This window comes from Drosophila innubila, chromosome X, assembly GCF_004354385.1.
Source record: "Drosophila innubila isolate TH190305 chromosome X, UK_Dinn_1.0, whole genome shotgun sequence".
NCBI classification, from domain to species: Eukaryota; Metazoa; Arthropoda; class Insecta; order Diptera; family Drosophilidae; genus Drosophila; species Drosophila innubila.
In genome coordinates, this window is record NC_047626.1 from 11,187,696 (window position 1) to 11,205,561 (window position 17,866).

The 17,866-nt window shown below is 39.3% G+C and overlaps 1 protein-coding gene across 1 annotated transcript in view; it reads left to right on the plus strand.

Annotated features, from left to right (window-relative positions):
• LOC117781459 (protein split ends) overlaps positions 1–16,146 on the plus strand; it is a 30,718-nt gene extending 14,572 nt beyond the window's left edge. The window contains 8 exon segments of the mRNA XM_034618225.1: positions 2,871–3,048; positions 4,490–4,584; positions 6,828–7,055; positions 7,523–7,774; positions 7,858–7,976; positions 8,942–9,214; positions 9,284–9,853; positions 11,872–16,146. Of these exon segments, the coding sequence (XP_034474116.1) occupies positions 2,871–3,048; positions 4,490–4,584; positions 6,828–7,055; positions 7,523–7,774; positions 7,858–7,976; positions 8,942–9,214; positions 9,284–9,853; positions 11,872–14,836 (4,680 nt within the window). The 3' untranslated portion in view covers positions 14,837–16,146.
• Positions 16,147–17,866: the final 1,720 nt, after the last annotated feature.

Below are 17,866 nucleotides of genomic sequence, written 5' to 3' on the forward strand. Positions count from 1 at the left end.
ATAGTAGTCTCAATTGGATGCTTGCTGCGGAAGGGAAAACAAGACGGGGCATACAATCTCTATGGGGTGTATGAAGTGGGCATTGTGGAGGGGTAGGCGAATGCCCCAAGCTTGTTGTTGTTGTTGTTGTTGCTGCTGTTGCTGTTGCTGATGAAGTTGATGTTGATGGCAATTTGCTTTGATTTAATTCAATTTAATGGCGTTGCCCGTTCGCCGTTCGCGTAATTTGCCATTTTAAGCGCCGTTGCAAGCGGCAAAAAGGGTTCTTGCCACACCCCCATATACACACCCGCCCGAAAGGAGGGTTAAGGGGTAAACGGTATGGCTTATTGTCGTGCTGCCTTGTTATGGCCAAATTTTCGCTTCATTTTGCCAGGTACAGCAAGAGGTGGAGGTAGGTTGGGGATAGGGGTAGGAATGGGGTGGGGTGGAGGTGGCTGAAGTGAAATTATAGTTAAAGCCTGCTGCACGCTCTCAAGTGTCATTCAACTGCGAGGACACGCAAACAACAACAACAATAACAACAACAGCTAACAATCTGAGGCAGAGGCAGAGGCACAGTCAAAGACTGACGCATGCGGCATGTGGCAGGTGCCACTCGCTAGTTTTAATGATTATTTGCACGTTGCACGTACAAAAGGCGACTTGTAACATGCATATAAATAATAAATGTATATATGCCTCCATGCCGCATGCCCCATGTCCAGTCTGCCCCAACAACAGCTGTGCAACATCAGCGCGCAACATACGCATTTTGTTCATTCTGATTGAACTTGATTGACAAGCTACTTGTTATTATTGTTGGTGTCTCAAGTGGCATTTTCTTTATCTCTCTCTCTCTCTCTCTCCCACTCTCTCTCTTTCTCGCTCCGTGGATCGATCGCTGACTCATGATGGTCATGAGTCGCCAACGTCAGACGTTAACGTCGCCAACGGTGTCCAATATCACAGTCTGTAATTCGAGCAGTGCAACCCCCTCCCTCTCCTTCCCCTACCTGGCTCTTTCCTCCTACCCCAAACAAACTCACACACACACACACATGTGCTCCTACGATATGATTACTCGGTAGAAATTAGCTATGCATGAGAAGGAGACGGTTGTGAGTTGATGTGGAGAGAGCAAAGGAGAAAGGGGAGTAGATTAAGTAGTTAGAGCTACAATCCCACTTATTTTTTAATTTAAAATGTATAAAGGATACAGTCGAATAAGGACACAACTCTTGACAGCCTGGACAGCAAAATTAATAAATAATACTATTTTGAAACATGCGCTTAACAAATTAAACATCTACTAGCTGTTTTTTCGCGGACAATGCCTGTTTATACTTTCTTTATTAACATTTGCTGAACTCAAGTTAGTTCTGCTTTTTTTTTGCGCTTTTCAGTTTTTAAGAGTGTTGAATATAGTTTAGTTGTCATATAACCAGGAGTCGCAAAATAATAGTTATGAGTTTATAAGGATGAAATCTGTAAATGTTATCAGGATGAATAGGGAAATCTCCAGAAAAATTAATTTGGAATAGGGTATTCTGAAAATAGATTTCACTCTTATTTTCAATTTTCATTATAAAAATTAGCTTTTAATTCCAGTTATATATCTTAATTTAAATTCAATTTTTATTTTAGAAATTGTAAATAAAAGTTATGCTACTATTTTTAAATAAAAATTAAATATTTCTTATTTTTATTATTTATTTTTGTTTGTCTTTTTACTTAAAGTTTATATTTTAAGAATAATCAAATAGGGAAAAAACTCAAGATTTGCGGATCGAAAACCATAGTAATAGCTTGTACCAATATTAAATATAGTTGGCATTTAGTTAACAAACCTTTCATTAACAATTCAAACTACAGGGTGTGTTGCTAGTCGCGGCAGCTGAACTTTCTGCATGCTCACTTATTTTTTAATGAGTGCAAATGAAGTTTCCGTTAAGCCAATGGTATTTTCATGTATTTCATTTTAAGGTTGTTGGCTTCTACTGGGTGGCAACGTTCTTGTTACCTTGTTACCCTGGCAACTCTGGTCAAAACTTTGCCAGCTCCATGCAGAACACGCTGTTCACATTGTTGCTGTTGCTGTTGTTGTCGAGGCGTAGTGTTGCCAATTCAATTAAATTTTTCGCCCCAAACCGACAAGGCTCAGCGACAAAAAATTAACTTTACAGACGTATTTTTGCACATTTTCGCTTCGTGTTCGGTTTCGTCCTTATTTTTTTTGGGCGCGCAGCCAACTAACAGCAACAACAACAACAACAACGACAACTACAACGAGAACAACTCAAACATCAGAAAACGAGCTGCAAGTTATTCAATTAAAAGTTCACTCAATATCCTGAAACAAATTTGTAACCCACACCCACGACCCCTCCTCTTCTCTCCACTCTTCTTTTCCCTCTTCCTCTTTGCCCACTCTCTCCTTCTTCTTTTCACATTTATCCCTTATCCTTTGATTTTGTCCTGTTACGGCGAACGCTTGATTCTTGGAAGGAGCATGAAATTTGACCGTTATAAGCAGTGAATAGCATAACAGACTGTACTTTACAGTGAAATATGGTCACACTGTCAATTTAAACTGGCAATAAACGATAGTCATACCATTATATTAAAAAAATGATTATAAACATGATTGGTAGTTATCGATAGTAATTAATTATATTTAGCCAGTTTTCTGCATAAAATTTGGTCACACTGTCAAAAATAAACGCTTCTACTGTAAAATTTATCGATAATATTGTAAGTAAGTACATTTGGTGGTTATTAAATTAATCAGTGGGTATTGATAAGACAGAAAGTTTTCCATTTTAGCAATAATCGATAAGCTATCTATCTATAACACTTATTTTATCGAATTTTCTCTTATCTTTTTCCAGAGCTTGGGCATCCTAGCCTCAATACCCGCCGGCCTGCTGATCCTCTCGCTGCTCGGCCTGCTCCTCTATCTGCTGACTCGATGCTGCGATCGCAAACAGCGCAAACCGAGCGCACAACGTTGCCAGAGTTGCTCCCTGGTCATCATAACGTTGATGACCTGTGCGGCCATTGGACTAGGTAAGTTTCTGCTGTAGTTGTTGTCCCCTTTGGGAGCAATGAACCCACAGTGCACAATGCACTTCTCCTTCACATCCTCCACCTCCGCCTCCTTCTCCTCCTCTTGTTGGCCAATGGTCACGCCCAAAATGGCAAGAGCACGTCGTCGTTGCCGTCGACGTCGTCGTCGCCGTCGTCGTCGCGTGTTTAACTTGGCAATTAGCCAAAAACGTCGCGACGTTGCATTTGCCCCATTACGTGTGGCAACTGTGGCTTTGGCACGTATCTGGATTTATGGGCGGCCGGTAATCGGAATTGCGATCATCGACCAAAGTCGCGTCAAGTGTCAGGCCTGAGAGGAATGGGAAGTTGCAATAATAATAATAACAATAATAATAACAACAATATACTTACGTAAAATAAACCGAGTCAACACTTAATTAAGCCATTTGGCCAAAGTGTGTCAAACAGACAAAGGTAACGCCCCAAGTCAAATCGAGTTGAGCCCAAAACAACAACAATTAAGAACGCTATAGTCAAAGTGCTCGACTCTTAGATGCCCAGTATCCGTATTAATCACCATGACTGAAATAAAAATTTAAAAAAAATATAGAAAATATTAATAGAAAAAAACATTTAAAAAAATTGCTTGGATCCTTCGAATTTGGTTGTTTTTTGTACCTAAGATTTCAGTCTTCTTACGGTTAAATCCATAATGCATTTGTACCCCTTGATTACAGGGCTTAGCACAATAACAACGACAATGAATGAATGAGTCAAACGACTGTGTTTCTGCTATGTGGCATCATTATAATCCAACCTCCGCTTGCAATAATAAAATAATAATTTAATTAGCGCTCTTAATTGACTAAAAAATGTCTACGCAATCGTTTACTCGCTCGCTTTTGCTCTTTGCCGACAAATGGAAATGTAACTGAAGTTCAGATATAGAGCAAAAGAGAGACATTGCGACAGAGAAAGAGCGAGAGAGTGACTTTAGTCACTTGCCACGTGCCACGATTAATCAGAAAGATGATCAGATCTTGTATGCTTCTTTGCTCTCAAGTGTTCTCTTTGTTAGGATATTCTTTTGCTTTTACCCTCTTTATCAACACTCTTTCCTCACATTAATTAAGGGAGAACTTTAAAAAAAATCCTTGTCGCTTTCTTTCAATCTTTGTATGTACTCTTGATTATGATCCTCCCTTATCAGCCTTTCAATCTATGTATGTACTCTTGATTATGATCCTTCCTTATCAGCCCTATCTTTTTGCAATCTAGTATATACATATCTTTCAAAGATCGATTTTAGTAGCTGTTTAAATTAAACTGAGTTATAAATTTTTAGCTGAGAAGAGAGTTTAAAAGCATACAAATTTTTCAAGTGTCAATTATTTTAGCATCCTTGCATATCTTGAATCCCAATTAATTTATATTATTTTTCCCTCGTCTCACTTTGCAGGTTTATATGGCAACGATGATTTCCACAATGGCCTTTTACAGGCCTTTAGCTCCGGCAAGCAGGTGGAGAACCTTGTGCTCAATCTTAAGCGACAGGTGAGTACAGTGTATAACATACCAAACGAAAGATGAAGCACATAATAAAGACACTATTCTGTATATTCTAGATTTTAGATACCGATCATATTTCTCAGTGTAGAATAGCTTTGATCTAATCAAAAACCAAATTAAATTTCTATACTCTATTCTTTTTTGTAAATGTTTTTTTACTTTTCACTTTGCTTCAAATATATTTGCTGTCCATTCGATGAGGAAATCATATAAAACTATCATATTTAAATTGTTACAGATAAGCAGGTTATTCTATTCTATAAAAATAACTGCATTTTTGCTATCTCTATGTTTAATTCAAATATGTATACATTAAAGTAAAGTATCTATGCAAATCGTGCATCTCTGGAACGCGACTGCGATAAATAGAATCCCAAACAGGATAAGACAGGACATGAATTACAGCGGACAGGACATGGTGTTTTCCCTGCTCGACAAAGATTTTTGCTTTTGCTATTCATAAACTTTGTCAGCACACACACACACGCCACACACACACACACCACACACACATTTCCATATCTATGTATATGCACATAAACGAAGCTGATAAGGCAAAAGGTTAAGAGAGCGCGCCAAGCAAAGCAGAGAGAGATAGGCAAAGAGAGAAAGAGATATGGTATGAGACAGTGAAGAGATAGAAGAGTGTGAGGACTAGATAAAGGCGCAAAGTCAGCTGCTGGTGGAGGGGGGGTTGGGTTCACTCGGAGGAAGAACTGGAGGTCTGGAGTGTCTAGGTGCCGACAAGATGATATTGTGGCCTAAACCGTTGGCTGGCATTGCTTGGCTCTTAAGTAAAACGCTATTAATTATCTAGGCACAGGACTAAGCACACAAACACACACATACACATTGGCGAAACACACTCGCACACATGAAAGAGAATGGAGGAAGAGGGGAAGAGAGAGAGAGAGTGAGAGTGAGAGTGAGAGAGACATGGGGAGACAGGTTGTGCGTGCGTCTGTAGTCTGCTTTTAGGCGACCCTAAGCCCGGCCACGTTTGTCTGTCCTTCCATCTCCCTCTACTTCTCTCTCTCTGTCTTACACTTTTTATCTGCAACTCTCTGTGTACTTAATGGCCCTGTAGAAGTACGGAAGCAAAAGCATTACGGTAAAAAACTATATTTATATGTTTGTGCAACGTTTTTGGTCTTTTGTTCGCTGTTTGAATGTGTCTCTCTCTCTCACTCCGTCTAGCTTTTACGTCTAAGTATCTGTCTGTATGTGTGTGTGTGTGTGTGTGTGTGTTTGTGTGTAGCTCTTTGTGGGGGTTTTCCCTTTTTTCCTTACTTATTTTTGGTCATTAACTTTTGAACTGCTCGCTCACCTGCTTCGTGAGTCAACGCAACGGACTCAACTCCGGACTTAAGTAATGGGCAACAAAGCTAAAGTCAAAGCAAAAGAACCCTTCGCCAACTTGGCTGACTTTCAATGGAATTTCTTGTCTTTCTGTTTGAAAAAGGGAGAACCTCGGCATATCTTTCTTATAATCACATACGACAACATTTTGTATAAGCAAAGTCAACTTTAATCTATTCGAATTACATCAAGTTGTCGAGAGTTTGGCAAGAGGTGGGAATAGACCACGTTAAACAGAATACCTAAATTGATTGTCTTTTTTTGCTTTCACTTGGTAGAGAAGGGATCTTATAAAAGAGAAAGATAGTTGGAGTAATGAAGAAGAAGTTTAAATGCATTAATTGTCTAATAAATTAAGTGAGTTCTTTACTTTAAAGACAATTTTTCTTGACTTGTCTCATTAAAATTCTATCTATCTTCTTTAGTAATGGAAATGTTACTGCAGCTTTATTTTACTCTTCCATACAATTACTTTGATTAGTTCCTTAACTTATCGTAAGTGTTCAATTACTTATTAAATTCTTCGTAATTGAACTTAAAAAAAATTAAAATTTTACTTTTAAAAGATTCCATACGTTTTCTATTAAGCACCCAAGTTCTTATATTATTCTTTCTTATTTAAAGCTTTTTGTTAAGATCTTTCAGTTAGAATATCTATGAGGGTCTCTTCTGGATTTTCGTTATAAAATTTCACGTAGAAGCTTCAGAAAGAGCTTTAAATGACATTTTCTCAAAAAGTTGGCCATAGAACGCTGAAGAAACAATAATTTTAATTATATTTCAAACACATGATATCGCATATAAAAGTATAAACCGCATGCCACAAGTTCTCACTCTCATTTCTCTATTCTTCTCATTGATCTTTGCAGACTGAAACCATCAAGCATGATCTCGAAACGAAAATGGCTTCACACAATGTGGTGCATCAGGTGGAGAAACCGCAATACAATCAAACGGTTGTCATGCTGCTCATCGAGACCACACGTCTGGTGCGGGAGAATACGTCTCGAGCGGTTACCTCTCTCGACAACATGGTCTTGTACTTTATGAAGACCAAGGGCAGCGAGAACGAGACTTCATTGATGGGCATATTATATGTAGGTGTCACATAACATAATCCAACTTTTGAAACTTTTACTTTATACGATCTTTAAGTATTATTATTTCTTTCTCTTTTATTATATTTTATCTTATTGCTCCTTCTATATTTGCCCATCTCTTTTTAATATTGTTTTTCCCAATATCTTTACTTTATACGATCTTTAAATATAATTTTTTTTTTTTCTTTTATTATATTTTATCTTATTTCTCTTTCTATATTTGCCCATCTCTTTTGAATATTGTATCTTTTGCTTTCTTTCGTTTTCTTTTATATTCTTCCCCCTCTCTTTTGTTTCTTTTTGTCTCTAAATCGTTGTCCTTGTTTTTATGCCCAAAATCTATAATCCTTTCTCTTTTTTTCGTCAACCTCCATGTCCTCTTCTTTCTGCTTTTCTTTTTCTGAATCTTTTATTCACTTCTGTTTTTTTTTATTCTCTTATCTTCCCCCATTCTTCTCTTGCAGCTGGGCGAACTCTACGAGTCCATACGTTGGCCTGCCACATTGGCCTTCCTCACGCTCCTCCTCTTCCTGTGCACTATCCTGGTCATTGGCGTCGCCCGTCGTTCCCGTTGCACCTTGATCTTCTTTAGCGTTTCGGGTCTGTTCTGCATCATCGTCTGCTGGCTCTTGGCTGGCATTTATCTTGCCTCAAGTGTGGCAGCTGGCGACTTTTGTATGCGACCCCATGAATACATGTGCCGACAGGTGGGCATGGTAAGTCCCTACCAACTTCTCATCTCCCTCTTATTCTCACTTTATCACTCTCACTCTCTCTCTCTCTCTTTTGGCAAATACAGCGCAGTCCTTATGTCTACTTCCTCAACTGTGGCACGTTACGAAATCGCTTCATCCTGCGCCTAAACGAGTCTCGGGATTTGGTGGAACGTGCTCGTGAGAGCGTTGAAATGATGCAACGGTAAGTGAAGAAAGTAATCAGTATTCTGCGCCCTATAAAACGGATCGAATTAGAAAGCAACAAGTTGATTTATTCTTCTGATTACATTTAACACAATTTATCAAAATATGCTAGAATATTGAATACAGGGAACAACAAATATTTGTGAGTTTAATTAAAATTACAACTAATTGTCACGGCGATCCTTCCTATAAGAACTATATGATATTGTGGTCCGATTTTGATCAGACTTATGCAAGCTGTAAAACTCTATGTTCCAAATTTCGATAGCATGTTTTGAGATGTAATCTCTTTTGTATTAAAGTAAAGCATCTTTTTAGTATATTTATATACACAAGGCTGCAAATCTCCAAAATGTTGTAAAAGGTTCGGTTCGGCGGTTCGAACCATAGAGCAAGACATCGGTTCGGCTCGCGAATTGGTTTATATACGCCCTGAACCCAAGGTTTGGGTTCGAACCTTGGTTCAATTTCATACGAAAAAATATTTTTATTGTTATAAATTTTTCTCTACATTTTGAACTTTTTGAATTTGTTTTAAAAAGGAATCAAATTTTTGATGTTAATTTAAATTTATTTAAAGATCTAAATATGACTTATTTTCATTCGAAGTCTCATATAATTACTTAATATTAGAAAACCATAAAATTTATGTAATTAATTTTTTTTACGAACCGAACCTTTTATTTTAGAAAGCGGTTCGGTTTAGGTTCGGGGTCGCAAAGTATATAATTTCAAGGGCTCGGTTCATGATCCGGTTCAGGCTGCTTAAAAACCCGAACCGAACCAGTTCTACGAGGTTCGGTTCAGAACCGGTTTGCAGCCTTGGTTATATGTATAGTTTTTGGTTGAATTTATGGAAATATGATCACGTATGTGCAGTTGTATTTTAGGTCTGGGCGCAGGGTATATGTGTAGTCGAGCGCATTTGAACTTGTTACTATTTGTTATTTGATTTGAATGTAGCATAAGCCAGGACACGTATCCACGCATCGATATACAGCGCACACTGCACTCCATGAACAACGATCTGGAGCAGACGAAACAGAATCTGACGACACTCTCGACAACGCTGGACAGACGCGCCATCGATCGACACTATGCGGAGGCATTGCAGGGATTATGTGGAGGAGGATTACTCGGTCTCAGTCTGATGATGGTGGCGGGACTGTTGACCTCCTTTCTGCTGACAATACTTGTCTATGCGGACTCCCATGCCTGGATATATCTCAGCAAGCGGTAGACGACTTATAATACATATTAATTGTTATGGTACAAGCGATATTAATCTGGTTAATTTGCTTTCAGACCCGCAATGGATGGCGACAAGTCGGAGACGGCGCCTCTGTTTCCCGCCTCGAATGCGCCAAGTGCGAGCATATCGCCAACGGCGCCCATGAGCACGGGCACCATTAATCGCACGTTGTTGCATCATCAGCAGGCGCATGGTGGCCCAATTGGTGGCAGCATTGCGGGCAACACGGCAGCTGGACACACTGGCACATTGCCTAGTGGTGGCAGCTTGGCTGGTGGCAACAATGGAGTCGGACCATATAGGAATGGGACGGCGGGATTGCGACAAGGGTTGGCATCATCACCATCAAGCAACAATACATCAACAACAACTTACAACAACCACAACCACCACAACAACAACCATCACTACAACAACAACCACCACAACAACAATACACAACAACAGCATAGAACTAACTCGACCACAGCAACGGCGGCGGCTTCGGCAACATCAACTGCATCGGGATTGGGATTGGGCATGGGCATGGGAATGGGAATAGGATTTGGGCCCAATCGAAACTCCTCTGCCAGCCGACGTTCGCCGTCGCCGCCGCCCGGCTATGATTTGGTGCATGGCACAAGGCATGAAGTTTAATTTCTTATCCTTTCATTTTTTGCTTTTCATTTGACAATTTACAATATAGTTTAGTTTTAATCTAAGATCCTCTTAATAGTGCTTCGTTTTATTGCCATTTAAAAATCATTTTTATTTTCATTTTCTTTTCATTTAATATAATTTTTGTCCTGTGTACATTATGTTGTTGTCTTTAGTTGTTGCTACTTTATTATTTTCATTATATTTTTGATTTTTGTATTTTATATTTTATATTCATTTTGTTGTTGTTGTGTGCCCACTGCCCTCTGCACTAGGCCACGCCCATCTGCATGACCGCACACTCCCCTATGTGCCATCCATAATCGTACATTTGTGTAGTTGAAGTCAACTTCAAAATCTGTACATAAATATATATCTAAAACAAAAAATCGTACAAGGACAACACTATAACGCATAACGCACACACGACACTTTCACCCCTAAAGACTTGCCCCTACAAACAGTAGGGGTAGTCATGCAACAGGCAACTAAAAATTAAATTTTCAATTCTAACTAAAGCTAAAAACATACTAAGAGTATAAAAATATAAAAATATTGACACAATTCGTATATATTTTTACGAAATTAAAAAGGATGTAGGTTTTAGTAGGGGTATTCATGCCACAGGCGCCTTAAATTGAATTTGATTTCTAGAAAAGCTTATAACTAACTCCAATCAATACAATCACAAGGCAAATTTTCACTAAGAGCCTTCACTTCTGTATTTTTTGTGAATTTGAAAAGCACATAGTTTTCCATAGGGAACCTCATGAAACAGGTGTCGCAAATTAAACTTCATTCCTAACAAAAGCTTAAATTTAACTAACGAATTAATCAACAATTGTTAAACATCTTATAATTCGATTTATATGATAGAAAAGAGATGAATAAACTGAGAAGAGAGCAAACATGAGAGATCATTATGAATATGAGGAAATATAACCTTAATTTGTCTGTGTTCTTGTAAACTTACTGAAATTGCGTCGAAATAACAACCAAAAATGGGATTAATTCATTATTTTTTAACTCATAGACGACAGTTCGAATCCTATTGAACCGGAATGTATACAATAAAAGTTATATTTGTAGTTAGTAGATTTTGCTGAGAAGAACTTTCTCTTTAGTCACAAAATCAATAAGTTCCCATCCTCCCACAATCGACCATACTGCAATTGTGCTTTCTTTAGCTACTGCTAGATAAACTGAATAATCTGTTTAATTCATTGTCGTAGAAAGTTTGACTAATGTTTCAATTACAGTCTTGATTTATTTACGCCCGACTATTGTGCACAATTTGAAGTAGTAAATACTTAAATTTAGATTGTGTAATCAAAAAATCTTTAAATTTCAAGCAAAATTTTCAAAGCCTCTATTAGAAGAAATCTGCAATAAAAATGTCAGCCTTGATATAGTAAACAACTTGGATATAATTAGATCAGTATTTTCATATACTACATTCTTTTTAATATAATATATATATACTTTTAATTAAGCTTTAAAGCTTTTACACTTTTATTTTCAATAATTAAAAACTTGTTTATTTTTTGTCAGTACATTCCTGATGTAAAATATTTAATTTATTATTAATATAATACCTAAAATAGATTGAAGGAAATTTTCTTCCAAAATTATTTAAAATAATTAGGAGAAAAAGTAGCTTAGGTCCTCAATGTGAATTTCTTTGATAGAAAAAAAATGTGTCAATTCGGAGAAAGACGAAAATAAAGCTTGTGGTTCTAAGAGGGAATTTATTATACTAAATTAAATAAATAAAATTCAAGATATCAATATTTGGGCATAATAAATAAAGTTAGCCACACTGTGAGATTTTTGAGAGGCGCTTTAATGCTAGCTTCCATTATTTGCTTAGTTCCGCTTGCCTGACTACCCCTAATGTTGCAAACTAGTTAACGTTTAAGCTTCCACACTATCAGCAACTGTTGCAGATGTGCGTATAAAAGCCACTCAACTCAACTTGGTGTCTGTTGTCTTTTGTCTCTTGTAGATCTGGTCACCATACGCTGGGACGTCTGCCGTCGCATCATCAACAGTCGGCATCGTATTTGCCGGGTCCGAATAATGGCAAATATGCGACACTCAGCAAACAGTGTAAGACGCTCGAATCGAACGACTTTTACTGAGATTCGCTTGCCTGCAGCACGTATGCAGGCAATAGCAACAACACGCAGCAACATAGCAGCAACATCAATCAACAGCAGCAGCAGCAACAGCAACAACAACAAGTACAGCAGCAGCAGCAGCAACAACAACAGCAGCAGCAGCAACAACAACTACAACAGCAACAGCAATTGCTGCATCAACATCATCACAGCAGCAGCAACACATTGAAAAATATCTTTGCATCGGCAACATTGCCACGTTCCACCGGCAGCTCCATACGCTCCGTGTTGTCGGCACAGACGGCAAATGCCATGTGCAAATCCACGGGCAATGGTTTGGATAATGATGGATTGTCCGACGATCGTGATCCGCGTGATGTCACCAACAATAGCTTCAATCGCTTCGATCCCAAGTATATAAGCATCGGTCCCAAAGCGGTGCGTGGCAACAACAATTTGAATATCGTTGCCGCTGCCACGGCGAACAAGTGTGCCACATTGCGGCATGTGGGACGCTATGGTGGCTCCCTCAAGGGGGCATCGCCGTCGCCCAATTTGCGCAGCGCCAAGACGCCATCGATAGCCACCGTATCGAAGGATTACTGTCAGCAGGCCGATTGTATGCCACAAGTTTATGCCGCCGGCTCCACAGACATGTTGGTGCCAAGCACGACGATAGCGTTGCAACAGCAACAGCAACAGCTGCAACCAGCGCCACCATCACAACAACAACAACAACAGTTGCAATTGCAGTTGCAGCAGCAGCAGCAGCAACAACAGCAGGTGGTGCCACCACCGCCGCCTCCACAACAACAGCAGCAAGTGTTGCAACCACAGCCCGCGCCACCGCCACCACCCAAGCCAAAGATAGTCAACACCTTTACGGAAATACCCGGCACCACAGGCGTGGGCAGCTCCTATGCCAAGGAGCAGCAACAGTTGCTCGCACTGCAGCAGCAACAGCAGCAGCAGTTGCTGGCACTGCAACAGCTGCAGCAGCAACAGCAGCAACAACAACAACAACAACATCAACATCATCCACCTACAACGCACATTTTGCCACCTTCCGCCGTCTACAGCATTGAGAGCAGCAGCGTTTATCCTCCGTCGGCAGCAGCACAGCAGCAACAGTCGGCGGCGCCAACGGCAGCGCCACGCGTGCAACGTTCGCTTAATCCGGCATCGATTGTGAATCAGCCGTTGCCCGAGATTCCCGTGCAAACGCCGAGCAACATGACAACGCCCGCAACACAAACAAAGATCTCAGCACAGCCGCTGTGTGCCGCCAATTTGGGGCAATATCGTTCGCTGCAACGTCCCCAAGCAGCAGCAGCAGCACAGCAGAAGCTGCAACTTGTCACACAGCAGCAGCAACAGCAACAGCAGCAGCAACAACCTCCCTCGTTGCCGCCTAAGAATCGTCACAAGAATTCCAGAGATGCAAATAATGCAAATCATATGCAAACATTGCCGCCAAAATCAGCGAGTTTACGACAACAGCAATCTGCTAGCTTTGGCTACGAGCGGGAAAGAGACAGAGACAGAGAAAGGGAGCGTGAGCGAGAGCGGGAAAGAGAGAGGGAGAGGGAGCGTGAGAGAGATAGAGATCGTGAGAGAGATCGTGAGAGGGAACGTCCAAGACGCGCTGAAACACTAGACAATGCAAGAAGCTACGCAGAGCAACAGTTGCAGGCGCAACAGCAGCAGCAACAGGGACAATATGGTGCACAGCCCATGTTGAGCAGCATGAAGAAGCAGCACTCCTACGACAGCAGTACCTATCACCATCAGCAACAGCAGCAGCAACAGCAGGCGGCCTTCTATCAGCAACAGCAGCAGCATCAGCGACAACACAACAACAACTACCACGGCACTGTTGCAACTAGCACCAGCAGCAAGCATCATCAACAACAACAACAGCAGCAACAGTTGCTCGTGGAGCAGCAGCAAGCATTGTTCTATCGTTCGCTGAAACGCGGTGCAGCTGGTGGTGTTGTTGCAGCTGCTGGTGGTGGTGTTGCAAGCTCTGCTCATGCCAGCAATGATTTGTATTCTGTGACGGAGTTGTAGGAATGCGCCTGCTGCGGCGGCGGCGTTGATGTTGTGCGACGTGCCACGACGACATGCTCGACGGGCACGGGCACAGCAGCAACATCGCTGCACGCAGCAACGGCGGCAGCCTCAGCCAGCACACAGACACACCAACAACACCAACAACACCAACAGCAGGCACATCAGCTCAATCAGGCGCCCATTCCATTGCCGCCCAAGAAGCATCGCTCACAGCAGCAGCAGCAACAACAGCAGCAACAACAGCAACAGTTGCAGCTGCAGCAGCAAACAAGCTGCAATGCAAATCTCTGCGATGATCATGAATATGATGAATATTGCCCGCAGCAATACGAGTCACAGCAACAACGTCATGGCAAGCAACAGCAACAACAACAACAACGTGCTGCCACCTTTGATGTGGCAGACGCACGTGATTATGAGCTGAAGCGTTTGGGCAATCGTCGCTCGCAACAACAGGCGGCAAGCAGCAAACGCAATGGTGCAGCGGCGGCGGCAGCAGCAGCAGCTGCTGCTGCTGTCAATGAACAGCAGCAACATCACCATCGCACACACGATCGCGAAAGATCGCGTTCAGATCATCGCATTCCCAGCTATGTGTGTGAGGATGCTGCCACAGCAGCACTTTGCAACGCCGGTTCCATGTCGCTGCTGGCAGCCAATGGCACTGCACAGCAGCAACAATCGCATCGCAGTCATCATCAGCAGCAGCAGCAGCAGCAACAACAGCAGCAACAACAACAGCAGCAGCAGCGGCGGGAGAAAACTTTCAAAGTATGATTTTTAGAGACGTCATAAAAATTGCCCAACCCGCGACAAGTTGGCGACGATGTCGACGGCGGTGGAGTTGCACGTAGAAGACGCACGCGTTAAGCAACATCAACAACAACAGCAACCACAGCAACAACGACGACGACAAAGCCAACTTGCGTTGCGGATTTTTCTAATAATAAGAAAATTGATAATTGTGTAAGCAAACAAAAAATTCAGCTAAAGAAAATGCAAAAAAGTAGCAATACAGTAGAACTAGCCTATAGTGAAACTGCTTGTTATTATGAATTGATTTCAATGGGAATTGTTGACATAATAAAGCCTGTTTTACTATAGGCAAGCTTGACTGTGGCACAACTGGCTGAACCCAAACAAAGCTCCAATCTCTCCCCCTCCCTGCCCTCTTTCACACCCTCTTAGCAATTTTGTATGGCAATTTTAAATGAGAAAAGAAAAATATCGAATGTAAATTCAGTTCAATTAAGTGTAAAAGCAAAGCGAAAATTGTTGCAAGTTGCAACTACAAGTCGTGCCTCATGCAACACACACACATACACACAGAGAGACAACACACACACGCACACAGCATCGATACTTGTACATGCCACGCCCTGCTCCTGTTTCCGCCCAATCCCAGCGTTGCCTTTGTTTCCCAACAATTCTGATATGTTACAATTGCCGCCTGCAGTTGCAACCTCCAGTTGCAGTTGCAACACTGATTGATGCAGCTGCAAACCAAAAACACAAAAAAAAAAATAAGAAAACTAAAACATTTGCTCCGTGTTGTTGCCTATTGTTAAATGTATTTATCCAAAACTAATCTATATATATATATATAATTAAATATATATTATTTTAACTAATTTTTTTTTTCTTAAATATAAATAACAATAACTATACATTTAGTTTGTAATATTTGTTTTATGTATTTAAGTTAGTTGGAGCCTTGTTAAGTACACTTTAAGCTATGATTATTTATTTATGCACATAAGCCAAACCTAGTAGTAACCCCCGTCTACCTACAACCTTCAACCTAAACCCTATCCTTATGCCTCACACAAACATTTTGAGTTTTTTTTTTATTATTATTTTTTTTATGATTTTTTTTTTATTATTTAAAAATCCGTTGCGAGACAGCGAAATGTTTGTAATTTTTGTGACGTCAGAAATCTAAAGAGAAGAATATAACAACAACATGAAAGATGTAAAACATACAACAAAAGCACAACAACAACAACAACAAAACAAAAACAACAGAAAACTTTGTAATTCCATTAAGTAATATTGTTGAAAAGAACAACAACAAAAGCAATAAAGAAGTTATAGAAAAACGTAAAAGAGAACAAAGAAAAAATGCCATAAGAAAATGTTTAACTAATTTACAACAACAACAAAACATATAAACATATATATAAATACATATAGCATACATAAACATAAACAAATACAATTCATTTATATGCATACATACATACATACATAATGAATACATACGTACATTATATTAATTAATAAACAATAATAATATAAATAAATATTATTAACAAAATGTTCAGGTCAATAACTGCATTTAAAACAACAAAATAAAATTAAAGAGGAAATTCGTTAGGCGTTAAATATACTCTATAAATATACATATACTCCCTTTTTATAAACAGAAAAACAAAAAAACGAAAAGAACAACAACAAAATATACACATACCATATACCAGACGTTGCCAGATGTTGTCAGATGTACCATATATAGACGTTTGCATGGTCAAATGAAATTAATGTACATTACATAAGCATATTTAACAACAAATCGAACACGTTCAGCAGAAATTGAAAGAAAATTAGGAAAATGGAAAATTCCTTAAGCACAGCCATACATTCAACATACATTTACAGTATATACACATAAATAAATCAAAGAAAACGAAATAATAAATCATAGTAATATTAACAACAAATTGAAATGGAAATTGCATAAGAAAATTATTCTCTCTGCTGTGCAGATGCAAATAAACATAAACAGTTAGAAGATGAAGAAAAAGCAAAACAAGACAATGGAAATCTTAAACAAATAGCAAATATTTTGCATATATTTTGTTGTATATATAAAAAAAACTTTTTAGCTCTATCTCTCTCACTACTACTACTACACGCTAACTCTCTCACACTCACTCTCACTGTTTCTTTCTCTATCGCACAGACATTTGCAAGTTGAAAACTGTTGCACAAATTGAAAATGCAAAGGATATAATGAATATATACGTATTTAAAGTTATACCATGACATTCCAAGCCCTTCAACTACTCCATCCCTGTCCCTAGCCCCAACTTTCCGCCTTCCTCTCTCTCTCTCCCAAACAGTTAGTGTTAATTGAAGATAAAAAAATAAAGTTAACAGCGAATTCAGTTTCAGTTTTCGATTGTTAGCCGACTTTGTATATAAGCAAGTTTATAAGTAGCAAGCCACAGCAACCGCAATTAATCTACACTAGACTACACAAAGAGAATATGATTTTATTTTTAATGTTCTTTGCTGCACATAAACGTGCAGCGAAAACAAAAGAGAACAAATGGAGATAAAACTAGAATATAAAAATGACAGAAATGTTTCAACATGTAGCGTAGTGTAGCCTGTCGTCTACCCTCTTAAAAATTAAGGCCAAATAGTTTTTAACATACACCCACACACACACAAACACACCACGCATATATAAGAAATTTCAATATAGCGAATAATTAAATAAAGAATTACCAAAAGAAAAACAAAATAAAAAGCATTAAACAAAATACTGAGTTAGGCAGGTATTTACATACTTATAGCATTTAAATCGAACGACAAAAAAAAGAAAATAATTAAAATACGATAATTATTATTATTAAAATTACTGAATAAAGAATTGCAATTAAAAAATAAATGAAAAAACAAATGAAAGAAAACTCCAAAAAAGTGTTTAGACGTTTTAGCTATGACAAGAAACTAGCGCACTTTTTTCTTACTTAACAGATTTAATCGATGAAAGTAATAAACCAAATAAAAACAAAAGGA